Source organism: Chanodichthys erythropterus, chromosome 14 (genome assembly GCF_024489055.1).
Source record: "Chanodichthys erythropterus isolate Z2021 chromosome 14, ASM2448905v1, whole genome shotgun sequence".
NCBI classification, from domain to species: domain Eukaryota; kingdom Metazoa; phylum Chordata; class Actinopteri; order Cypriniformes; family Xenocyprididae; genus Chanodichthys; species Chanodichthys erythropterus.
The window spans coordinates 45,853,881-45,881,649 of NC_090234.1; the positions used below are offsets into that span (position 1 = coordinate 45,853,881).

The 27,769-nt window shown below is 35.8% G+C and overlaps 1 protein-coding gene across 2 annotated transcripts in view; it reads left to right on the top strand.

The window, feature by feature from the left end:
• galnt13 (polypeptide N-acetylgalactosaminyltransferase 13) overlaps positions 1-23,598 on the top strand; it is a 37,689-nt gene extending 14,091 nt beyond the window's left edge. Inside the window, exons 3-11 of one of the 2 annotated variants that reach the window (XM_067409587.1) lie at positions 466-632; positions 873-1,080; positions 6,320-6,490; positions 7,877-7,994; positions 8,193-8,373; positions 14,371-14,510; positions 14,714-14,812; positions 17,027-17,161; positions 23,413-23,598. In XM_067409587.1, coding sequence (XP_067265688.1) covers positions 466-632; positions 873-1,080; positions 6,320-6,490; positions 7,877-7,994; positions 8,193-8,373; positions 14,371-14,510; positions 14,714-14,812; positions 17,027-17,161; positions 23,413-23,598 — 1,405 coding nt within the window. The remainder of the gene's footprint in view (positions 1-465; positions 633-872; positions 1,081-6,319; positions 6,491-7,876; positions 7,995-8,192; positions 8,374-14,370; positions 14,511-14,713; positions 14,813-17,026; positions 17,162-23,412) is intronic. The other variant, XM_067409588.1, reaches the window with a different exon arrangement.
• Positions 23,599-27,769: the final 4,171 nt, after the last annotated feature.

Consider the following 27,769-nt stretch of genomic DNA (forward strand, 5'->3'; position numbering starts at 1 on the left):
CATAACAATGTTTTCAATCTTTATTGGAATTTTAACCATATGGTCTTTTAAGGAAACAGTATTGTCATGTCACCACATAACTAATTAATAACACTCAACATAAGCCATATATACTATAGCAAATGTCAACTGCTTGTTTATATCATTGCAAAATGTAAACTATTATATTATTGCCCACTGTTATGTTTAAGGTTGGATATACATCCAACTTTACCTGCATATATTCAGTACACTCACGTAAAGCAATATATACTATATAGCAAATCTTGGTTGCTTGATTGTTTATATTGCCGCAAAAAGTAATCTGTATTTTGTCAGCTCTAATGTGCTAAATGCAAGGCATACAAATATTAACATTTCATAAACATTAGCATAGATTGTCTGTAAATCTGCTTTTGCACAATATGTATTGTGAAAAAACAAATAAAATTGACTGACTTGACTCTGTTCTGGTTTTTTTCTCAGCTGTAAGACGAAGACATATCCCGATGACCTTCCAAACACCAGCATTGTGATTGTGTTTCATAATGAGGCATGGAGTACACTCCTAAGAACCATACACAGCGCAATAAACCGCTCGCCCAGACACCTGCTGCTTGAGATACTACTGGTGGATGATGCCAGCGAGAGAGGTCATAATCACATCATTTGATTTACTGATCGTATTAATAACGCTCGTATTAATAATAATGTTGAGTTGTTCCTTTGGTATCACACTACCAGTCAATGGCAGAATTTTAGTTTTTATACAGTCCATTTAGTGCATAAATGTCATTCAGCTTCTTAGAGACCTCAGTAGTGCAACATTAAGATGCATTGTCCACCATAATCTCATCTATGTAGATGTTTTTTGTTTGTTGTTTTTCCCCAAGATTTTCTAAAGAAGAAATTGGAAGACTATGTTACAACTCTGGAGGTTCCAGTAAGAATTTTGAGGATGGAACAGCGATCCGGTTTGATTCGAGCACGGCTGAGGGGTGCAGCTGCCACACGAGGGCAGGTCATCACCTTCCTGGACGCCCACTGTGAGTGCACTGTAGGGTGGCTAGAACCGCTGCTGGCCCGAATCAAAGAGGACAGGTGAGTGCACTTGACTCGAACTGAAGACAACACTATATTCCTGAGTCCCTAACTTTGAATTCTGTCCACCTTATTTTTACAGTACCTAAGAACTTAACTGTATAGGCATTGCAAAAGTGAAGAATTCTCAGCGTAGCGGAGATATTCATAAAAAGCTTTTTTGTTTATGAATGCCATTCTTGCCTGATGTGTTATTTTTCCCATTATTATCTATATTATTTATTTGTTGTTCCAGATGGAGGGGTAATCATAATCTTCAGGTCTAGAAATCACACTTTTAAATTTTCCTCATATATCCAGGTTTTCCAAGATTGTGAAAACACGGTTCTTAAATGGCAGTTATGGTAAAAAAAGAAAAAAAGAAAAAAAGGTGTCAGCTTAAATCCTGACTTTTAAGGGTTTTAGCTTATTTGAAAGTTTTTGTCTCATTTTAAATAATTCTAAGCCATCTTTGAAAATGTGCTGAGGCCCCTGGACCACTACATACAGTACACTTGCAACTGCATTGTTGTTTGTAGTTTAATATAAGAATGTAGTGAAAGGGTCCAAATGTTTTAAAGTTTAGGTGAAAGTCCACAGAAACATTTATACTCACGTAAAATTGAACCAATAATCAACTTAACACTCGGAGGTCAGCTGGTTGCGCCGGCGATACTACCTTGCTCTTTTTCTTATCAGTATGAAAGAGACTCAAAATACTCTGTCAGTTTTGCACATACAATTAAGAGTTATACACCATTTTAATCTGTGAAATATCTTTTTTTTTGTACAATCATATTAAAAACAAAATGTTGTGCATTTTGCAAAATAAAGAAAACAAACATGATGCGTGATCTGTCATCTCCCTCTGAACGAAGTCCAATCTGATAGTTCTCAGAAAATGAACTGTAACTTAGTGAATACTAATAACAAAAAAAATGAGTGATGGCAATAAATATTGAATAAATATTACTCCTCTGTATAGAAAATTGACATAAACATATGAGAATCCATCAATATTTCTCCAAATGTGCATGCTTTTAAGCTAAAAGCCGATGAATGTTGTTTTGTCAAAGGTAACAATTCAGTTTTTCATATTCATAACTCCTGACGCATAGGCTATTTACAAATTACGGTCACTATAAGAGTAAAACAGAGATCAAAATGTGAAGCTTGAGTCTTAGATCTTTTTAATGATGTATAGTTTGTCAACTACACATTAACATTTAGGCTATATAATATAACAAATATAATAGCCTATATGAAATGCCATACGGGTAACATAAATGTTCAGATGCTTTGCATCACAGAAATACATTATATTTTAAAGTATATTAAAATAGAAAAACATTATTTGGTTAGAGACTTGAGAAAAAAAAAAAAAAAAAAAAAAACATATAATAATTTAAACTGTACTAGGCCTATACAAAATTTTCTTCACATGATGTGCAATAATATGTGCATGCATGAGATCACAAAAATCATGTTTTTTTGTCAAGAGAAGACATTATATTAACGTTAATACTGTTATCAGCTGTCACATATCTGCTGTTTCTGTTTCCCCTGTGACCCAGTTTTCCCCAGTCTGATTAGTTCACTTGTTCCACCTGTGTCTAGTTAATTATCTCATCACCTTGTTTAGTTCCCTTTGTTAGTCTCTTGTGTATATATACCTAGTGTTCTCCTTCACTCCTTGTCCGTTCTCGTTCATGTGTAAATGCTGTTCCCTCTGTAGTAATCTCCCGTGTATTATTAAAGTATCGCTATTACCGTTATCTTCGTCTCTGTCGTGTCTGGTTGTGCAGCAACCGTAACAGAAGAACGGACCAATACTGTTTATTTTTTGCGGTGTTTTCTTTCGTTTATTTTTTCCCCGTCTTTATGGAACCTGCTGTTTCCCTTTTATGCCTGGAGCAGAAGGACCGCTCCCTGGAGGAACACACCATGGACTTTTTGGAGTTGGCGTGCCTCACAAACTATCCTGACCGCTCGCTCTGTGTTTTCTACATCGCCAGCCTGAGCGAGCGGTCCCGTGCACGCCTCCCAGGGAGCGGTCCACAGAAAGATTTCGCCGCATGTGTGGAGTGGGTGCTGAAAAACAACAACTCGGCGTTCACCATCGGCCCAGCGGAGCCTATCAGCACCACTCCACCAAACCCAGCGCCCAGTCAGCTTACGCCCAGCCAGACGGAGCTGAAGCCTGATTCCACCACAGACACGGAGCCTGTGCCTGCCGCGGAGAAAGCGCCAGCGAGCCCAGCTGAGCCGTGCTTCACCCCGGAGCCAGAGCCCGTTATGATGTCTGACCAGGTGAGCGAGTCGGCAACAACGCCCGTCCCCGAGGGAGTTTTAGTGGAGCTTGAGGGCTCGGAAGGAAGCCCCGCCTACACTCCCACTGCTGAGTGCAAAAGCTATATGGACACTGGGAGACAATTTAATTATTTTGAGGAGGATTTAATAGACTGGTTTTCTGAGGTCATTTCTGCAGACACCCCTGTATCTCCTGTTCTCCAAGTTTCTCCAGTGTTCCCTGTATCTCCTGTACCCTATGTATCTCCAGCGCCTCCTATGTCTGCAGATTACCCACCCAGCCTCCCTCTCCCACCTCCTCTATTTCACCAACCTACTTCTACTGCTGTGACTCCTCTGGTTCCTGTCCGCCCCTCATCTCCTCCTCAGCCGCCTCTTCACGATGCTGCGGATTCGCTGCGGGGCTTCCAGTCTCCAGCATGGCCTTGGCGTAAGGATCCCCTGTCTTCACCTCCAGTCACAGAAACCCAGACTCCACCTGGATCCTATGACCGTTGGTTTCGCTTTGGCTCATCGCGCCCTCAGCTCCACTGTGGCACGTCATCCCACCTGCTCCTCCAGGCTTCCTCGTCTCACCGGCTGCGCTTTGGTCAGGCATCACCCTGGTTCCACCTCGGGATTTCTGGCTGCCGGTTGCACCTCTGCCCTCCATCCCTCCGGCTCCACCGGGCTCTGCCTTCCCTCCAGCTCCTCCGTTATCCTCGGTCGCACTGGCTCCACAGAGGTCTTCCTTTGCCCCATCTCCGCCTCAGTCCCATGAGCCGTCAGCTCCACCACGGCCCTCCGGATCTTCGGTGTCACCCAGGCTCCGTGTCTCTTCGGCTCCGTCTGGTTCTCCACCGTGGCTGTCAGCGCCGCAGGATGAAGTACCCCTGTCTCCTCCATGGCTCCTCCCTCCTGCACCACCGCCAAGGAACATCATGCTGACTGTGGCCTGGGTCATGTTCCGGCTTCCTCTGCTTCAGGCTGTCCCCTGGATCCTCCCACCCTCCACTCCCCCTTGGACTGTTTTTGTGTTCTGTGGACTTGTTTTACTCCTCCAGAGCCCCCTCCCTCCTCTGTTGGACTCTGACGGCGCGAGGACGCGCCTATCCGGGAGGGGGCGAACTGTCACATATCTGCTGTTTCTGTTTCCCCTGTGACCCAGTTTTCCCCAGTCTGATTAGTTCACTTGTTCCACCTGTGTCTAGTTAATTATCTCATCACCTTGTTTAGTTCCCTTTGTTAGTCTCTTGTGTATATATACCTAGTGTTCTCCTTCACTCCTTGTCCGTTCTCGTTCATGTGTAAATGCTGTTCCCTCTGTAGTAATCTCCCGTGTATTATTAAAGTATCGCTATTATCGTTATCTTCGTCTCTGTCGTGTCTGGTTGTGCAGCAACCGTAACATCAGCATGATCACAGAGGGTATTTGCACATAGCCTACCTGACTGAAAGGGCAAATTATGCGGGTCATTATGCAGGTCTTAGTCTTCTCAGCATTATTAACATATTCATGAAGATTCACGCCTCCACGCATACTGTGTTTCCTGACAAAAAGTCTTACAAAATTTAAATCTATATATTGTTTTACATAAACGAGTAGGCAGGATAATTTTTACATCATTTTGAAGCAAAAACTCTAGTCTACAACCCAGAAGTCTTGTGAACACATATATAATATTAGTTTTGTGGCCTTATTTCAGTGACTTAAGTTTTTTTTTTTTTTTTTTTCAATAGCCACGCATAAACGTTATTTCTTAAAAAATACAAACATGTAGCTCACATATTATGGTAGCCTAGTTCTTGCTGAATACAGTATAATGACCCTTTTCCATTAATATGTTTATGAACAACTGAAAAAAGCACAAATGTCAGGGCATGTCAACTTCTCCAGGGCCCCAAAAATCCTCAGACCCCAGAGGGTTAAGTACGAATTTGTTCTACTGCTTATTCAGCTTGCTTTGAATGCTTACCTTTCCAGCTGCTTTAGTTCACGGTTTCTCAAAATATAATCCTTTTACCCATCAGTAGTTGTGATGTCCATTTGTAAAGTGATCTTTATTACATTCACACAGATTCAGTTAAAGAACATACAGTAGATTCAGAATTACATTACTATGAATATCCTGTTACTCTACCGAGCACACACACTCAGACACTTATATTCTTGGAAGCTGTGTCGCTCAGCCTCATGCCCTGGTGCGCCTGTGGTTTGATACAGAAAACTTCTCTGTTCGAGCATGTGCTGTGCTGCATGCTTTAAAGATTTTTACTTCCCTGTCTGAGAAAATCACTGAGCAGTAAGAGATGAGTTGGTCATTTGCAGTTTGTGCATTGAGTTTGAATTGATCAGAATCAGTCTAGTGTTGCTGAAGCTGGAGGTGTTCATCCAGTTTACATGGAAGCATGAGCTACAATGCACTGTTTCTATTTGTAAATGTGTTTAGGATTAGTCTGCTATACTGCAGATAATGTCCAGTAAACCTGACATTCACTTGAATCCAGGATCTTAGAGTGCTATGATTGTTTGAACGTTCTTTAGGTGTATTTATTTGCTTGCTTCAAATACCTTTGTTGTGACTATCTTGGAGTGAATTATGCTTGTACGTTAATCCAGTGGTATTAACTCCATTAACCATTTTTTGCCAGTCTGCAAAAGTCATAATATTAAATAGTCTCTTCTGTTACCTGAAGAAGTTAACTTACTGCTTTGTAGACAAACAATATCAAAGGATTTATTAATAAGTTTGTAGAACTTAGTGAAAAGGAACTGTAAAAAAAAAATGTCCATGTTTAGAGAACATTTTGGCTTATCTTTTTTTTTTTTTTTTTACTTTCTCATGTTTTGTTGATCATTGTCAGTGATTGGTATATGACTGTAATTAATTTGATATGTTGAAAAATAGAAATAATTTTCACTGCAGTGCCCAGTTGAAGGTAAATGGGCTATTTTTGTTTGTCATTCTAGGAGGGCTGTGGTCTGCCCTATCATTGATGTCATCAGTGATGAGACATTTGAGTATATGGCCGGCTCAGATATGACCTATGGGGGATTCAACTGGAAACTCAACTTTAGATGGTATCCAGTTCCACAGAGAGAGATGGATCGACGCAAGGGGGACCGAACCCTTCCTGTTAGGTAATAAAATTTGTATTCTATTTTAAAATCTCCTTTATTAATTTAATTAAGTATAATCAAAACAAATTAATTAATTATATTATGAATTATTTTAAATTTATAAAATTATATAAGTTCAGTATTCTGATAATTATACACATTGGCACTGAGAATTAAATGTTCTGTGCTATATTGTTTCTTTCAAACACACACAATGACAACAGCTTCATAAAGACTGGGTGCCTTTATTCCAAATATTTCAAAACCCTCACATAATAGCTGATACTTCTTGGTTAATTGAGCAGACAGCATGTAATGTAGGCGGCACAATGGTTTAGTTGCTGTCACTGCAGCACTGCCAATTTTTAATTAACCATTAAATAAGATGTAAAACTCAAATCTGATATTGTCCGCTCTTTATACCAGTTCAATCATGACAACTCTCGGAATAGATTTAAACAGCATTTATTGATAAGAATGGAATGTACATAGGCTTAGTCTTGGAGGACTAGACCTGCTACGCTGCTGCTGCATGAGTGAAGGCTACTGCTGTAACACACACATAAATACGGTTAATAGAAAGCGAGCTGCTGCAAGGAAAGTAGGGAGAACCCCCTAGCAGATCTAGGCAGGTGGTGCTGGGGAAGATGGAGGGCTAGGAAAATATCCATGGTGCGCTGCACTGAGTTGAGCCAGTTTGGGATGGAAATAGCAAAGTTTTAAACTGCATTACTTTTAAATTTCATTTGTTTGTCAAATCTGTTATGCAAAATTAACAGTTGTCAGTGTAAAAATTTGGGTTGTAAATCAGACGTTTCACCACGTTTCAATCTGACATTGATTCTCTTTGCCAACGATGCGACATTTGCCGATACCTCAAACCAAGCCACGATATGGTTAGATTCAAAGGACTGCAATAAATATATTGATATTTTGATGTTATTTTTATATTATTATATATCGATATACTGTGTTTTACACAACCAGCTACATTTTTATTAACTCACTAATGCAACCAAACCTACATTGCATTAAAAATTGCATATCCTGTATCCCAATTGAGACATCTACAACAAAAAAATACACTGTCATCTCATGACATTTTATCATTGTCTTGCTCAATGGGATACGCAGTTAACAGAGGATAACAGTCAGGAAAGTCTTTCAGTCTTCTGTGCACTCTAATATGTGCATGTCATACCATTAGTCATTTGATTGATGCATCAATCCATATCGATGTGTTGTTACACCCCTATAAAATAAGGTTATCGATCAGAGGATTCTATTACACAGAAAACAAGGGTTCACATCACTTAATCTAGCTATTGATGGTCACTGTACATATACAAACCCTATCAGCTTTTTTTTTTTTTAATGCTGAGTTTTTTGTTTGAATATTTTCTACAGAACTCCCACAATGGCAGGAGGTCTGTTCTCAATTGACCGAACTTATTTTGAAGAGATTGGCACTTATGATTCAGGAATGGACATATGGGGAGGGGAAAATCTTGAGATGTCTTTTCGGGTAAGAGTTCCATTTTATAGTTTAAGAGATTAAAAAAGAACAACAGCATGTGTCATAAATGTCTCACATAATCTTAATGTTCTGCTATGCCATTTCTGTATTCATAAATACACTTTGTAATGCTCTTTGTACTGTAATTGTATGCAACTGATTTTTAAACGTATTCTGATTTCATTTCTTTTGTATGTGTGGAAATAGATCTGGCAGTGTGGAGGATCTCTAGAGATAGTTACATGTTCTCATGTAGGGCATGTATTCCGGAAGGCCACACCATACAGCTTTCCTGGTGGAACTGGTCAGGTGATCAACAAGAACAACAGACGACTGGCTGAAGTCTGGATGGATGAGTTCAAAGATTTTTTCTACATCATCTCACCAGGTAATACTCTTAAGGAAATCTTTAAATGACACTTCACTGGACCATCACATGATCTTTGTTAATCTTGGATTATGGTTGTTGTGTCTACGACTTTCAAACACAACTTAAAGTTACATTGAAATAAAAATTATGCCACAATTCTCCTAAGCCAGTTCTTTAATGAAGCAGATCTTCATTAGTGTCTCCATGAGTTATGGCTGTATTTACAGAGATTTTTCTATAAGTAGCATGTTGATTTACACATGTTGTCATGGTTGTTGTGAAAGACTGCAATTATCTTATCGTTCAGCCTCCTAGACCATTGTTGTGGTCTTTTATTTGCTTTCAAACACAGCTCTCCTCAAGCTTACGCAGACAATAGGGGAGCAGATTAAATTTCTTCAAATGCAATTCCTTCACCACACTTCCTCTTAACTTCCTCTTTCATTTTCTTTGTACCTTTTTCTTACTCTCGCTCACCTGCACGTGTTTGCTTCTTAAAGACGCTTACACTTACACTTCACTTCACACTTCACAATAATACATTTTATAAGGTATAATATAACTGAATGTAATTCAGTAATTTCAGACCCTTAAAGGTGCCGTAGAGCGTCTTTTTAAAAGATGTAATATAAGTCTAAGGTGTCCCCTGAATGTGTCTGTGAAGTTTCAGCTCAAAATACCCCATAGATTTTTTTGGGGCATCATTAAATATGCACCGATTCAGCACGCGGCCCCTTTACATTCTCGTGCTCCCCGCCCCCGGAGCTCGCGACTGCCTTAAACAGCATAAACAAAGTTCACACAGCTAATATAACCCTCAAAATGGATCTTTACAAAGTGTTCATCATGCAGCATGTCTAATCGTGTAAGTATGGTATTTATTTGGATGTTTACATTTGATTCTGAATAAGTTTGATAGTGCTCCGTGGATAAAGCTAACATTACACACTGTTGGAGAGATTTATAAAGAATGAAGCTGTGTTTATGAATTATACAGACAAGTGTTTAAAACTGAAAATACCGACAGTCTTGTCTCCATGAATATAGTAATAAACGATGGTAACTTTAACCACATTTAGGTACATCTTTATATGTAATTTCATAATTACTTGAAATATGGTTTAAGTGTACTGCAGGATGTACTGACAAGCATTTATACATTTTGTAATATGCAATTTCGGTTGAAACTTCTGTCAGTATTTAAATATATTTGTAATTACACACCACAATTATAACCAAGTTCCTGACATGTGCATGTTAGTCAACACATCAAATTGTGCTACCATTCACAAATTTTGTTTCACAAACTTACCTGTGAAAGATTTTTTTTTTTTTCTACAAAAAATTTCTACAGTGCCTCTTATTCCTAACATAAATATTTGATCCCCATTCAACTTTAACTGTGCCACATCGCCCTAAAACATTTTACATCCATCTGTCTTGTTCGTATTTGCTGATATGGAATTTTTTCATGACAGCCCGCAAGCGGTTCTGCCAGAGCAGATCAGCCGGACACATATTTCACTCTGATGAGAGATTTTCCATATTTTATTCATGCCTGGCATTGTGCTAAGTGTCTTTTGCTCTGCTGCTCACGTATTCATGAACGTTCTGCTTTTCTTATCTGCATCTTGTCCCCAGGGAGACCTGGGAAATGTAGTGCTATAGTGAGATTAGAAAGCCTCAGTATCCTGTACAAGGACAATAATGAGATTAGCCTTTACTGAAACCTCTGTCAGTTCACTTGAGAGGGAAGGATTCAGGAGGAACTCTGTGGTAATGTGGAGCACAGGAGGGAAATTGTTCCTGGAAAGGCGTCCCAGTGGTGCTGTGTTGTGGTGTGCCGACTGGAGCGTGTGTGTGATGAATAAATAGCGTGGTCTAGTATGTTTAGAGTCTAGGGCATTGGCTGTTCTATTCCTATATATTCCTACCTTATTTGTAGATGAAATTCATTCTCTGATCCTTCTTTGTAATGTTTGTTAGTTATGTTTTTAACCCATGTTGCCCGATAATGTAACCTATACTTTGTGTGTGTCAAAAATGGGGGATAATAGGTTTTTTTTTTCTTTTCACAAAGGGAAAACAGAAAAATATGCACTTATGGATACATTTTTGTTAATTTTATTTAATTGATTAGTTGGATAATAAATAATTTAGTTGGTTTTCTGTAATTAATATCTGTTTTTTCTGCTTGAGCGGGCAGTTCAAAGATAAACCACTCATAAGCTTTATGTTGCACCTCAAATGACAGGGAAATTTATATTTATGTTAATATTAATAAGCACATCCCTGCACATCCCATTCCCTCGAATGGCTCAGGTATATTGCAGAGCACAATTTATACACTCTAAAAAATGCTGGGTTAAAAACAACCCAAGTTGGGTTGAAAATGGACAAACCCAGCAATTGGGTTGTTTTAACCCAGTGGTTGGGTTAAATGTTTGCCCAACGTGCTGGGTAGTTTTATTTAACTCAACTGTTGTATAAAAATTACTGTATTGCTTGCTTAAAATGAACTCAAAATATGCTGGAAATTAACATTTATATGTTTAATAAATGAGCATTTATTAATAAGATAATGAATAATAAACAATAAACATTTATTAAATTGTTTATTAATAAATGTACACCTTTTCATGATTATTGTTGCCTCTAGTAATTATGTGTCTGATTTTTAATTTCTCACCTATTTTGGATTCATTTTAAGCAAGCCATATAGTCATTTTTAATCAGTAGTTGGGTTAAATAAAACTACCCAGCACGTTGGGCAAACATTTAAGCCAACCACTGGGTTAAAACAATTGCTGGGTTTGTCCATTTTCAACCCAACTTGGGTTGTTTTTAACCCAACATTTTTTAGAGTGTAGCATGCTGCTGGTTCATGCACTAGTGTCCTGTATGGTTCGGTGATTTACATAGAAACACGGCTTGACAAAGAAGAAGGGGGGTAATAATAATAATGTTTTAGAATTATTGATATGTTTTGTTTTAAATAATAAAATATTGTAAAAAAAACAAAATAATGGAAAGTTGATATGTTTTAAGAGTATTCAGGTCTTACCAGCGTCCATTTGGTAAAAGCACATTTATTTAAAATTTCAATACCCCAGGCTACTAATATCAGACCAACCAATCAGGCACTCATCAAAGCCTGCTTGGGTCTCAGAAACAAGTGGACTGGTGAAGACTGAAGGTTCACAGTACTCTTTTTTTTCATACAATGAAAATTAATCATACAGTCAGTCTCCAAAAAGGACAAAACAGAACAATAAAACTAGTCCATATAATAAATGTAGTCCATGTGATTCTCTGACTATATTGCTATATTATTACGTTTTATTAATCCATACAACAGCTTTGAGTAGGGAACAGAGTGAAATCTTAGACATTATTCACTGAAAATCTTCTAGTCTGCTATAAATCTCAAATCTCATTCATGCAAGGTCACAAGTTATGGTTTATGTGTATTCCAAAACACATAATGTGAAATGTTAATGAGATTTGAGAGCTACAACAAAGATTTTCTATAAATAATGGCATGAATTTCGGTTTGTTAAATTTTGACCCAACACCAAGTTACTTGGACTACTTTTATAATACATTTATATTGTGTTTTTTTTTTTTTTTTTGTCCTTTTGAACACTGTCTTTTTTCATTGTATGGAAAAGAACAGAGTGCACATTTGTTTTTCTTAGAAGAAAGAAAGTTGTATGGGTTTAGAAGAAGGAGAGTACGTTATTTTAATTGGTGCCCGAGCTCAGAGAGGAGAGACATAACAGTGGACACAAGAGCCCATAACTTAGACCCAGTGATCACATCTGAGAGCAGCTCTGCCCCACGGCGTCTACCGAAACACACAAGATCATTTATCATCTGCACTACAGACAAATAAAGAGAGAGAGAGAAAGGAGAGGTCACAAAACATAGCAGAAAATATCAAAGCAGACATAAAGAGAGAAAACGTTAGACGGTGAAGAAATGCAGAAAGTCAACACTCAGCAGAAAGACACAAATGCCTGACGCCTCAGCTGTCAATGTGTGCTCTGATCGCTGAGGCCTCTGGGATGTCAGCAGCTTTGTATTTGTGTCACACAGATGTATTGAACCTCTTCTGCAAAGCCACACATATGAGAGACCAGCCATCTAGAAGATAAGATAAAGTAGATAAGTGGTTTGTTGAATAGATGGGTGTAATTTCAGTGTGAGCAGATAATGTTTCATATAAATTGAGCTTTTACTGGAGAAAAGTGATGTCGATGCTCCCTCTAGTGTCTGATGTTTCAAATTGAGACTTTTCAATTGTGCCAAATGCACTTTATTTTAGGAATATAATTTTAGTGTGGGAATCTGTCTTTTCTCTCTCTCTCTCTCTCTCTCTCTCTCTCTCTCTCTCTCTCTCTCTCTCTTTTTTTTTTTTTTTTTTTTTTTTTTTTTTTTTGGTGGGTTGGGTTATTTGCGGTTCATGAAACCATTCTTATTTCAGCACCAGTTGTTCACATCACTGCAATGAATAAATACAATTAAATAAATAAATAATTCTTAGTTTTCATATCTATACATTCTATTCATATTCAACCATATTCAGAAAGATATTTGTAACTGGGTCATGTGTTTATTTAGCAGACTGTCATGATCACCTGCTGGAGTCCCCTTGATAGCCACCAGAGGGCACTCCACCCCGGACTATTGCCACTATCACGGATTCCATTTCCCATAACCCACTTCCCAGACTCATTACTCTAAATTGCGCTCAGCTATATTCAATCTTGTCATCAGTTTCTGTCTGTTTATACCTGGTTTGGTTTTGTCATGATCATCAAGGGCCGGCTGTTCAAATGTAATCTGATCGGATTTCGGCTATCTGATTGGATCACATCTTGAAAATGGCTTGTTAAAAAGGAAAAAAATGATTCTGAAATCAGATTAGATCACAAAATTCAATCTTGGTTTTGATCTGGATAAAATCATCAGTTTGTGTTGTTCAAAACTTTTAAGTAAGATTGGGATACCTTTGATCCAAAAAATCTGGATTATACTGATCCCATCAGAAGAGTGGATTTCAAGAACAAAAATTAAATTTTTATGTAATGTAGCTTTAAAACTGGTCAAAAAATACAACATTTTTATCACGCCATATATATATATATATATATATATATATATATATATATATATATTATTTTATTTTATTTATTTTATTTATTTTTTTTTGTTTTTTGCTCTTGATTAGTTAACTTTTAATAAATTAGAAATAGACTACATATTTAGCCTTTCGGTAATCTAACCTAAAGTAAAAAAAAAAAAAAAGCGAGTTTGGTGCCATAAAATAATCCCCAAACAGCTGTAAATATGAAAATATAATATTATATTTGATTCCAAGTGTTTGTATCACTATTTGTAAACTACATTGGCACAATCATAAGAGATGAACCAGTCAAAATTTCTTTGCAGGCAAACACAAAGTTTCTCGGAAGAAAGCTACGTGGAATTTTTCTGAGAGAATGCAAAAGCATTGAAATGTGTTTTTTTTTCCCATCTCATATTCTTTCTATCACCATGTCCCTTTAGGGGCTCTGTAGAGCACTAATAATCCAGATTTGGTAATCTGAAAAAGTGTGTATCTGCATCAGGGAGATCCAATACAATTTTGCTTTGAAAAACCAGCACAAAAGAAAGATGGATTACCTGATCCTGGATAGCAAAACATGGGATTTCCAAATCCAAATAATTCTGATCCATATTAAACTTTTTAAACACCTGGCCCCAAGGTTTTGTGTATTGTTACCTGCACGTCTGAGCACTATCTCTGGTTTGTTTTCTTGTTTTTGTGGACTGTTTTCATGGATTTTGACCCTTTGCCTGGCATTGTACTCCTCTTTGGATATCCCTAAATAAAAGCTGCAATTGGATCTTACCCGCAAGTCTCAGAGCACAGTGACAGCAGACACTTTTACTTTTAAGTGGCCAAAATATGATGAATTTAATGAATTTTAATTGCTTGTGTTTCTTCAGGTGTGGTTCGGGTGGATTATGGGGATGTTTCTTCTCGGAAGGCTTTGAGGGAAACTCTGAAGTGTAAACCATTCTCATGGTACCTGGAAAACATCTACCCCGACTCTCAGATTCCACGCAGATATTACTCACTCGGGGAGGTAAGAAACTTTCATTGTTTTCTTTTTCAATATGGTCATTAATAGAATCAGAGTTTTTAATAAAATGTTTCATGTTCAGCTTTCAGTTTGGCATTCTGCACACATCTAAATGCAGTTATGCAGTTCTCTGTACAAATATATAAATAAAAAAATAAATTAAAACAAATACTGCGTTGTGTGAGACATTGTCCTCTTCTTCATAGATCAGAAATGTTGAGACAAATCAGTGTGTGGATAACATGGGCCGTAAAGAGAATGAAAAGGTTGGCTTCTTCAACTGTCATGGAATGGGTGGCAACCAGGTAAGAGAGCTTTATCTTAAATGCTTATTTTGCATATGAATATAACCTAAAATAAATTAAAAATCTACAAAAAGAAAAAGTTCACCCAAAAGCTGAAATTTTGCCAACATTAAACATATAATTTCAAACCTGTACATAATGGCTTTCTTCTTTTTTTTTTTTTTTCTGTTGAAAACAATAAGGATACATTTTGAATAATTTGCTGGTAGCTCTTTTTCTTGCAATTACAATGCATATGGGCTGAGGCGTTCAAAGAATGCACAATGAAAGTATGATTAAAGTCAATGTTCTGAAGTAGTAGAATAGCCTTGTTAGACAAACATTTAAGGAGACAATATGATGCTATTTTAAAAGGTTGTTATTTTATTTATTGGGTGTACTAGAATAGTTGTAATGTTTTAATGTCCAAAAAACACATTATTTTCTCACATACTCTACATTATTCCAGTCTGTCTGAAAACCTCTACCAAGCCCCTGCTTCTGCTCTGACTGGCCAGCTGACCCAGTGCTCTCTGATTGGCCAAACACCTCAAGTGTGTGTTGGAAATATAACTCCTCCTACCATATTCACAAGTTTCAGTTTCCAAGGCTTCTAAAGCAATTGTTAACACAAACGCTTAATACTGTTATCGGTTTTACCGTATCAGCCTGAGTCAGATTCTGACAATGCAGCTAATCAAGCAGATCGATCAGAATGCCACGACATGCCAACAACACAATGGCGACATTGCTATGTCTCTCTCTCATGAACATTGTAAGGACAGCTAGGCAAGATGTCAAGATTTTAGTAAGTAACTTAAATTGTAATCTTTTTTTAACTAGAAAGCCCAATGTTTGGCTGAACTAATCCTTTATTTAGGAGTAGGCAGTCATGGCCTAATGGTTAGAGAGTCAGACTGGTAACCCGAAGGTTACAGGTTCGATTTTCAATTCTGGCAGGAAATGACTGAGGTGCCCTTAAGCAAGGCAAACGCTCCCCGGGCGCCAGGGCAAAATGGCTGCCCACTGCTCCGGATGTGCGTGTTCACTACTCACTACATTTAAAGGTGCCGTAGAACCTGTTTTCAAAAGATGTAATATAAGTCTAAGTTATCCCTTGAATGTTTTGGTGAAGTTTCAACTCAAAATACCCCATAGATTTGTTTTTTTTATTCATTTTTTTAACTGCCTATTTTGGGGCATCATTAAATGTGCGCCGATTCAGGCTGCGGCCCCTTTAAATTATCGTGCTCCCCGCCCCCGGAGCTCGCGCTTGCCTTAAACAGCATAAACAAAGTTCACACAGTTAATATAACCCTCAAAATGGATCTTTACAAAGTGTTCGTCATGCAGCATGTCTAATCGCGTAAGTATGGTATTTATTTGGATGTTTACATTTGATTCTGAATGAGTTTGATAGTGCTCCGTGGCTAAGCTAACATTACACACTGTTGGAGAGATTTATAAAGAATGAAGTTGTGTTTATGAATTATACAGACTGCAAGTGTTTAAAAAATGAAAATAACGATAGTCTTGTCTCCGTGAATACAGTAATAAACGATGGTAACTTTAACCACATTCAACAGTACATTAGCAACATGTTAATTAAACATTTAGAAAGACAATTTAGAAATATCACTAAAAATATCATGATACCATGGATCATGTCAGTTATTATTGCTCCATCTGCCATTTTTCGCTATTGTCCTTGCTTGCTTACCTAGTCTGATGATTCAGCTGTGCACAGATATAGACATTAATACTGGCTGCCCTTGTGTGATGCTTTGAACATGAGCTGGCATATGCAAATATTGGGGGCGTACATATTAATGATCCCGACTGTTATGTAACAATCGGTGTTATGTTGAGATTTGCCTGTTCTTCTGAGGTCTTTTAAACAAATGAGATTTATATAAGAAGAAGGAAACAATGGTGTTTGAGACTCAATGTATGTCATTTCCATGTACTGAACTCTTGTTATTCAACTATGCCAAGTTAAATTAAATTTTTAATTCTAGGGCACCTTTAATGAATATGCATTAACTTGGATGGGATAAATGCAGAGAACAAATTTTACCATACTTCACCTTCACATGTCACTTGCACTTTAATCTTTATTCCTGAATTGAAAGATTGGCTAAGTGTTAGTGAAATATATAGGAATAATTGTATAAAAAGTAAGGAATTTCATAATTATTAACATAATTAATTCCCAGTTGATCAATCTGTTTGCAGGTGTTCTCATATACTGCTGACAAAGAGATCCGTACTGATGACCTTTGTCTGGATGCATCACGGCTTAATGGACCTGTTGTTATGCTGAAGTGCCACCACATGAAAGGAAACCAGATGTTTGAATATGATGCAGAGGTACATATTACACACAATATACCACACACACCAACCACATCACTTTTGCACACCCTGAATCTAAGTCTATGGAACATAGATATCAAATTATGCACAGCTTTCCTCATAAAAAGTAGTTTATTCAAGTTGTTGGTAAGTATACTACTTATAAATGAAAAATAAGAGAGTATAAGTTTAGTCTAGCTTGTTGAGCTATACTTTACAAAATAGAGTATAGTAATATATAAGGTATAGGAAAGTAAACCATTTTTGGTTTATACTGACAAGTATACATAAAACTTGTACTTAATCTTTTGATTGAGATAAGCTTAGGTAAAGTTTAATTTATTCTGAGTATACTTGAATTGTAGTGGTGTTTTGACTGTTTTGATAAAGTAACCTGTTAAATATTATTTTCACACATATTAGGTTATTTGAGGTCCACGTATGTTTTACATACTATGTTATAATCTTACATATTCAAGTTTATAGTAACAAGTGAACTGAACTTGACTTTTTTTTTTTTTTTTTTGTAACCCCCACAGAAATATAAACATTTGGATTTTATTGATTTAATTTTTTCAAGGGTGTGAAAGTATTCTAACAAACATGATTTGTGCTGAAATCTAATATAAGGCATTACTAAAATAAATCATTTTAAATCTCATCACAAAATGTCAAGTCAAATAGACAAAGGACCAAGGAATTTTATGTAATGCATATACCTTTGGCATAAATCCACTGGTATTGTACATAGGAGTTACAGTAGCTGCAAGTCCACTTACTGTACCTAAAGCAGCGGTTCTCAAACTGGGGGTCAGGGGCGCCAGATAGTGCCAAGGGGGCCTCACAAAAGTCCTAGAACTATAAGAAATTTTGAAAAAATAACTAATTGTTTTTAATTCAATATATGTAAATTAAAAGTTCAGTATTCATCTACTATGTGCATAGTAAATGAATTAATTGTTAAGGGCTGTGCCGGTCAGCATGGCAACCTGCCCACCGCAGTGGCACATTTTTGTGCACATGATTGCTTTTTAATGTGGAGTAAATGTCAGGATACAAGTGAAGTACAAAAAGAGTGTTTACCAAATAAATGACAGGTTAGCAAACAAATGTTATGTAGCGACAATGGAAACATTTGTATTCATGCCAAATGAGAGAGATATGTGCTGAGCCTGTTAAATCAGTATTCTGTTTGCGCTTTTCCATGAATTTAACAATAGCCTATTACACAAATTAGCCTATTCCTCTGGACATGAAATCTCGTTTCTTTCCCAAAATCCTTATTCACGTATCCTTTCACATGGGGATTATAAAAATGTCTTCTTTTCATTCACTTTTGTATGTTTTATTATGGTAAAGGAGAAAAACACTGTATCTCATTGGTTTCACAGTTTTTGCAAGTTAGACAAGGTAATGTGCGTCAAGTTTATTTGTATAGTGCATTTCACATGCACCGGTAATTATTGGCATTCCTTGCACGGATACTGTTCTAAATGCTCACGGAGCAGAAACGCTCCCACACAAGAGTGGTATTCTGCTCCTGTGCACGCACCTACTTTTTATGTGCATGAGTTTTGAGACATAATAAATGCCATAATATTCAGTTGTAGTAGTACATTTTTTTCTTATGCAGAGGATAAAAGAAAACATAAATAACATTGATAGACTCTGTTCAGCTCAGTCCCCAATAAGCACAGAGTAGGATATATGTGAAACCATTTATCTTTGTGTGGAAATATGATTAAATTTGGCTTAGACCTATACATTTTGAGCAATTTCTAGGCTATTGATTTCCAAAGTTCAAGGACTTTGTCTATGTTTTTTTTTTTTTTTAAATACATTTTTAAAGTTTGAATTAAATTAAAAGCATGATTTCTGCATTAATCTGCAAAACTTTGTCCCTTTACAATCGCAGTGGTAAATAAATAAATAAAAACAGCCACGTACACAGCCCATTTTGTTGCACTTTTCTCAAAACAAAAAATTCTGAAGGTATCAGTTTTATCGCAATACATTTATAACAAAACAGTTTCGTGAAAATTGGTCCATTGTATAAGATATAGAACCAGCCAACAGAATTGATGTTCCAGCACTGTATAATTTAATATGCTTTTGCTTTAATTAAAATTTGTTTGAGACTGTTTTGTGTTATGAATTTTCTTTGGGGGGCCCCAAAAGGGATGCATCCTACTCAAAGGGGACCTCATGCTGAAAAAGTTTGAGAACCACTGACCTGAAGTACTAGTATGAACCTAGTAGTAAACCAAGCACATTTTACCAATTTTAAACTACATGAATCTTAAAAACTACTATTAATTTTGAATTTAATAATTTACAAGTGATATATAATTTTTCATGAAGGCTGGAAGTGAAAAACGCCTTATATTCAGGTGTGCATAATTATTAAGCAGGTTTTCTTTTACAGATAAAATGAGCCAAAAAAGAGATTTAAGGCAGACCGAAAAGTAATTTTTTTTTAAAATACCTATGAGAAGGATGCAATACTAATGCAGTACTAGAAAATGCAAAGTTAAGGCATGACCATTGGACAGTGAAATGCTCATTGGGTCAGCAGGGTCAGACAAAAACAGGTAGAAAAGAAAAGACGCTTACAAGTATACTACTAGTGCATTGATTTTAGTATAGGAATTGTTACATAAAGAGTTTTTGGAAAATATAATTAACTTTAAATTTACTTAAAATGAACTTGAGGAAATGAACCTCTTTTTTTGTATGAGTTGTTGCATATGACATGTCATGTTCGCCCACAATCATACACACTCCCAGGCAGTAGTGCAAATTTAAAGCTGGTGTTATGCAGTGGCAAAATCCCAGGACTATCAAGAAGTTGTTGGTTTGAGCCCCACAAAGATCATACAGACTGGCCTGAGACCTTAAAAGAATATTCATCCAGAAATGAAAATGATCTTTTATGGCATTTTAAACAAGTATAACTTTTCTTCTTCCTTTCTGCTATAGCTCTCAAATCTCAATCTCACCTCTGCATATTCAGGCTTGCAATTTCTTAATTGGTCATATGACACAGATGTCGTTCACATGCTCACAGATTTATGTAAAGAAAGATATATTTATAAGTATTCACATTTATAGAATGAAAACATTTACTTGTTTTTCCAGTTTTAGCATTGTTAGTGCCCTGCTGTCCACAACAATATCACATCAGTACTTCAAATAGTCTCTGCTTTTAACCACCAGATGGTGCTACATATCACATTATTATCCACCTTGTGTGCTGCTTTATTTTTGTAGTATGTTATAGTTTTTCCTTGTCTGGATATTGATCACAATTCCTGGAGCAGAACTGTGTGTTTGAGATACTGTGCACTTGCTGGCCCTGAAAATTGATGAACTATTCTTTGTGTACCTGTCTTAGTATGTTGGCAAATGGGAGTATGACTTTAAGGTAAGGTAATCGGAATTGTGTTTTGCTGCGTGTTGTTTTAGTATTCTGGTAGTGATGTTTGTGAACTAGACTCCCACTGTATTTGAGTCACATTGTGAATGGTATAGAAACACAGATGCATAAATTCATTTACAGACATATTTGTAGACCTGTTTAGAGTGATGGCATATAGGGTATTTGTTTACTATACAGCCCTATAACATCTCATCTAAGCCTCCACGGGCATTGATTTTCAGTGAATATAACATAATCAATATATGAGATTCATTACAGCATTCTCAAGATATCAAGAAGCACATCACATACGCCGCAGCTGAACAACAGCTGGATATTTCTGTTAATATAACAGATTACACTTCTTTGTCAGATGGGTCGATTCTGGTGCTTATATCTCAAAATAAATAAGTCATTTGATTAAAAAGAAGACATCACACTTGAGCCGTAAGCGACATTAGTGCTGAATCACAAAGGGGCACACGAAATCAGAAGCCATCTAAAAATAGATCTCCATCCCCTCGGTGGCTTTGGTTTTAATGTTGGACAGACATGAATCCAGTGTTTCTTTTTCACCTATAAATTGCCTCTAATGCAGGGCATTGTGTTTATTCCACCTCCTAGAGACTTGTGCTGCAGGACTTTAGCCATATAAATGATCAAAACATAAAGAAAGATGATACTGTCATCATTTCACATCCTAGAATTTGCCACCATTAAATTGTGATTCAGTTTCCAATTTATTAATATATGGACTACTCAATTCTTAGCAACCAGAGAGACAGACATTTGTTTTAAAAATAACTCTCAGGTTTTTCACACTGCATGTGGAGATTGATGATTTTGGTTTACCGAGATGTCATTTGCTCAGTTTCTGGCACTGTTTCCAATTAAATTGCTATTTTAGAAGGTAAAGAGTCATTAATTCAGCATTGCTAGTCAGCCCTGTTACAGTTTATTTCTGTCATTACGAGACACCAGCAAATACAAATTACACACCCAGACTTTCCAGCCCTACATTTACATTTCAACATCTGACCTTTTCCATGACTCCTATTAGTTTGTTCCCTTGTTTAGAACGTCTGTGTTTTTTTTGTTTTGTTTTTTAGTCTTAGGCACGTCAGTATTTTCACCCCCCTCCCCTATTTTTTTTAAATCCAGTTTTTTTTTATTTATTTTTTTTATGTAATTTGCTGTAGTGTGTCAGTAGGTAACATCAGTTTACATCTCCAAACATTCATTTTGCCATTAATTGTAATTTCTTCAAGCATCTTAGAGACAGGGCCACAGTTCTTCTGGATTTAGTTTGTCTCAGTTTCATCTGTTTCTTCATGTAATCACAGACGGATTTGATGATGGTGAGATCAGATCTCCGTGTGGAGCACCAGCTGTTGTCAGACTCCTTGTGCATACAAAAATCTCACTGGATTATTACAATTAATGGCAAAATGAATGTTTAGAAATGTGAGCTGATATTTCCTACTGACCCACTACGGCAAAAGATATAATGTATATACCATAATGTATACCACTTTGAAAATCTGGAATTCAAAGCCTAATTAAAACCTGGAAATAAAGTTGGTTAAAACTTTGTTGATAAAGTATTTACAAATCATTTGCAAACTATTAGTTTATAGTTAATAGTTTATAAACTGTAGTTAATACGTTAATAGCCCATATACAGACATTGTCACTGTAATTAACAAATTATTATTGTTTAATTAGCTCATATATAAAGATTTAGATAATGCTTTGTTCACAACTAATTAACCATTAATAATTCTCACTTTAGATTAGGGGTAACCCTTTATTTTTAGGGTCTTTTAACTAGTTGCTTATTAGCATGCATATCACTAGAATATTGGCTGTTTATTAGTAATTATTAAGCGCATATTAATGCCTTTTTCTGCATGACCTTATTCTACATTCTTAATACTACCCAATACCTAAACTTAACAACTGCCTTACTAACTATTAATAAGAAGAAAATTAGGAGTTTATTGAGGGAAATGTCGTAGTTAATAGTGAATATGTGTTCCATATGCTAAAGTGTTATAAGACTAGGTCACAGAAAATCGGAAATTGTCTTTAATTAAGTGATTTAAACGAACCTTTACTAGACATAATTGCATTCACATTCATGTATTTCATATTGACAGTATTATGTTATTTTTTTTTAAAGTGATTATGTTTAGTTTTGATGATAGGCTTAATGTATTTGTAAGCATTTTAAGGAACACTTAATACTAATGCAATTAATGTCAAATTGGTTGGTTTAAAGCACTTATTCTGTGAAATAATCTAAAGTGAGAACTTACGGTTAACAAAGCATTATCTAAATATTTATATATGAACTAATACTGTATGAGCAGCACTATTTATAAATCATAATCAGATCAGCAAATTAGTGCCATTAATCATGTGAACTTTCTACAGTAGGTCAGATTTTGCTCTTTGAAACATTCTGAATGTTTCTAATGCTTCTAATGTTTCTGAATGAATAACCTGGATCATCAGGTTTTGTCCATGTCAGTTTAAGTACTGCTGTCATTAAAGCAAATGCATTCTGAAATTCATTCACATTTTCAATTCATTTGTTTTTTTGTTTTTTTTGTTGTTTTTTTTTCATTTGTGGTTTCAGTCTCTTTTTATTTCTCTTTCGGACACTTCATTGCATGCTAATTGCAATTAAATAATATAGTTTACATTTACATTAAATGCAATTACCTGCAATTAAGTACATCTTTATATGTAGTTATTTAAATTGTAAGAGACTGGGCCATGTTTTGACCTAATTTTCATCAGTACCCATACCTGGTTTATTGTCATGTTTCATGGGAACCATCAGAAACGCACCTTCCTCCACATCATCACCCAGTCGTGTCTAACCATCAGTCGGCTGGAGGATGGAACGTACGGCCCAACAGTGGAGTACTGTGATGATAGCCCTCTTCAGGCCTGGACCCTCCGCAACTTCACCCGACAGGAGGTCTTTAAGAAGCTCTACTACAGTCCAACTGATTACTTTCTGTAATTACCCGAACTTCCTGTTGATGGCAGGTCAGTACTGAATGAGTCAAGCAACCCTATCCAAAATCAACCCGTTTAACAGTTCCTCGGAGGTGATAAGGATTTAGGTTGGCAACCCATAGTTATTAGAGCTGTCGTGGTGTAACAACCTAGTTGTTGTAAGAAATATCAGGCATATCTGTTTTGCACATGATTCTGGGTTTAGTTTGACTGTTATTTTATTTGGTCTCTGTGGTATTTTTGAGTTTTGGATATGTAATTGTGCCATTAATGGACTATGCTTTCGACATTCTCAATTTGAAAAGGTTACAGCTGAACTTTTTTTTCAACAGACATTTGGAGACCACGATGGGGGATGTGTCCCAGTCAATATTCAAATGAATGGTTGGCAAACATGGGTTTAAAGAGCATATGATTACTATGTCAGTAGTTAGTTACAGCATTTCAGTAACCAATCACCAAGCAGCTAGACAAGCAGATGTGGTTGCCAGAAATTTACTGAAAAAATATGCAAAAAACATTTTACAGGTCTTTGGTTAGAATTTAATTTTACAGAGAAACATTTTGGTAATACTTTATTTCGATGGTCCACTTCAAAATAGACATTCAGTTTATTTCATCATTAAAGAATAACTACACAGTGACTGGAACAACAATATTAACTGCTATTAACTAACAAGAAACTCTGATTAACTAATAGCGTTCAGTTGAATGAGCTAATCAATAACTAGTTTTTTTCAAACCTCCCGGAAGACTACTAACTACTATACAGGTTCATAATTAATGTGAATAATGCATAATGTATAATTAATATTAAAGTGAATATCATGGTAACCCAATAGTAATGACTCCGGTATTACCACATCCATCAGAAGGAATTACTAATTATTTGGATCAGTATTTTAAAGTGAATATAATGATATCTGCCCAATAATGACTGACATCATTGTAAGCTTTTGAGGTTTTTGTAAGGTTTTGGATAGTATTTGCTTCTAATGGATTTGGTAACACTTGAGTCATTACTATTGGATTACCATGATTTTCTCTTTAGAATACTGATCCAAATCGCCAGCGATTCCTTTAGAAGGAGTTAGTAACACTTGGGTCATTCAAAAACCTTACAAAACCCTCAAAAGCTTACAATGACTTCAGTCACTACCAGCAGTCAATACTGTGCTTTTCACTTTAGAACTGTTCCAATATTAGTAATTCATTCTGAAGGATTTGTTAATACTTGTTATTTCTAGGGTTACCATGAACTTTAATTTAGAATTAATTATACATTGTGCATTATTCACATTATTAAGAACCTGTATATAGTAGTTCTTAGTAGTCCTCTGGGACTCCCAGACTGGGAGAAAAAAAAAAAAAAAAAAAAGTAGTTACTGATTAGCTAATAGTGAACTACTTCATTCAGTTACTTAGTTATTACTTACTAATTTGTTAATTGAAAGTTTCTTGTTAGTTAATAGTAGTTACTACTAAATTTTATATTGCGTTACTCATTTGTTCCTGTGTAGTTATTCATTAATAACAGAACAAATTTCTAAAGTGTTACAAGACATTCTGCTAACTATATGTATTTGCAACTACATGTCAACTTCTTCTACTAACCTGAACCCCTTACCCTACCTCCTACCCCACCCACAGCCTAACCATAAGCTCTACTTTTCAGCACAATAGTAACCACAAAAATCAACTTAACAGAAACTCTTTTAAATGCCAAAAATAACTGAATATTACACATTAAAAGGTTTTTCCCTTTACTAGAGCGCATTAAATAGCACGTAATTTCACCACTTAATCTCCTCATCTAGTCCTTTACAAAGCATTCTAGAAACTAGAAATCCACTGCTCAATTTCAATCAATGCAACAAAAATGATTAATGTAATCCCAACACAAATGGATTAAGTTAAAACTTTACAAATTTAATTTCATTTGATGCAATATAATTGAGTGAATTACAATTAAGTAAAAAAAAATAAATAAACATTTTGTATTGCTTTAAGTCATTTTAAAGTAAACTGAGAAAAAAAAAAACTACTGAAAAAAAAGTGTTAAAGAGAAAGCCACATTATTTACCATTATTAACCCTAAACAAATTGCTAGAGCATTACACATTTTCAACCATGTTACATAATTTCTGTTCTTGTAATTTGTATATCTGGAAGCATCACTCAACTTCAGCTTATATAAAATATCAATAACCCATAACCCATTTCTCTTTCACAGCGTGTTTTATAACAATATTGCTACATTCAAAATGTTTTAGGCATTTACAATACATATTCATGTGCTTTGTGCCAAGCACAATATTTGTTTAAAAAAATAAAAATGCTTTTCTCCCATAAAGAGTTGAGCTCGACGAAGTGAATTTAACCGTAAACAAAAAGAAGAATGACTGTAAGAGAAAGAGCCCAGTGTTGTGGGCTTTTTTATGAAGTCACTGCCTTAAATATGATGTCAAACCATTATTTTTATAGGGAGAATAGGTTTTAAAAAATGTAGGGGCAAAGACACATTCTCCAGATGCATACAGAATTTAAGCATGATTAAATCCATTTCAAAAAAGCACTAAAACTAAATTTATCCAGAATCAGGGTTATTACTAAAACTAAAACCATAAACATTTCAAATATTTGAAATAAACGTTGACTGAAATGAAATAAAATTAAAAAATATATAGTATAAAAAAGCTTTTCACCTAGTCACCAAAGCAACATTTTTTATTTAGTTTGGTTCATTTAATTTAGTTCATTCAAGTCGGCATGAAACGAAAGTTGTGTTTTTCTTTTCTTCCCTAATGTGACATATCCAAAAAATGGCTTCTTTAACAAGAACAAATGTAGGGCAGGAATTGATTTTGTCAATCGGGAATTGATTGGATTGTTGGGTCATTGTGGTTTGCTATTGGTGGATCTCATGTGAGTGACAGATTGTCCTGCCCTTTGCAGTAAACAAGTTGTCAGAGAAGAGATGTCATTGCACAAGGGAGGGGAAGTTATTTTGATTAAATAAAACAAAATAATGATGTGCACGGATAACTAATTTATAATACATACTGCTATCCACAAACAAGACTATATATATATATATATATATATGTTTGATGACAAAACAAGACAAAACTATTAAAAATGTAATATATACATAACTCAAATTCTTTCTTTTATTTAAAAATAATGTTTTTTTATTTTAAAGTTGTTGTGTATATAGTCTAAAATAGTTAAATATATCAAAAATGTGTTAATAAGTCATGGGAAGATGCATAGAACACAAATCACAATTATTAATTTTAATTTGTGTGCTTTTAGTGAGTATTTATTGAATGTGAGGCATTTTTTTTATCTTAAATTGGTTTACGGAGATCAGGCTGTGCTGTGAGTCTACATTCAAGGCAGGTTTCAATGCGTTTAGGAGCAATTACTGTTGACCTTTTGAGGCAAATGGGAGGGGACAGCAACTCAAAGACACACAAATGCAATAACAGACATCACAGGAACTGCTGGATATATACCGCTATTTCAAGGACCTTCAGAGCACTTCTCTGTCAAATTAAATTTTATTTGAAATTTATTTTATTACATAAATATTTTATGTTGAATTGAAAATTTACTGGCAGCCAGCATGGCCACCTATATCCCAGCTATTATTTAGCATCAGATCAGAGAAGGCGGTTTTATTTAAGCTTGATTATCTGTTCGTGCTGGATTGAAATGGGCCTGTCTTTGTTTACAAGCTCTTTTGAAGTGATCTCATTGTGAAAGGTTTCTTTCATGGCCCAGGCTTGCAGAGACGGACCCTTTGCATTAACACGCTCTCACGGTCACACGGCAGCTGCATTGAGCACAAAAAGGAGGAGGGTTTTTTTTTTAATTATTATTATTGTCTAAACCCTGAATTTGAATGTCCACTTCAGCATTTTTAATCTGCATTTTTTTTTTCAGCTTATGTTTGGCCACCAACGCTTCATCAATGCTTGTGTCTTTGTGCATGCTTTTTTCACTCATAGGTTTTTCTTTTCATCATTCGTTTGTCCTCTAACTGGTGCATATGAATGACAGCAGGACTGTATGATTTTACACACTGTAAAGACTTTATTTTATGGCTTTAGAAGCTGAATGTCTTTCAAAGGATATACCATTTAACTTTTATTCTTTTGACTTTCTGAATG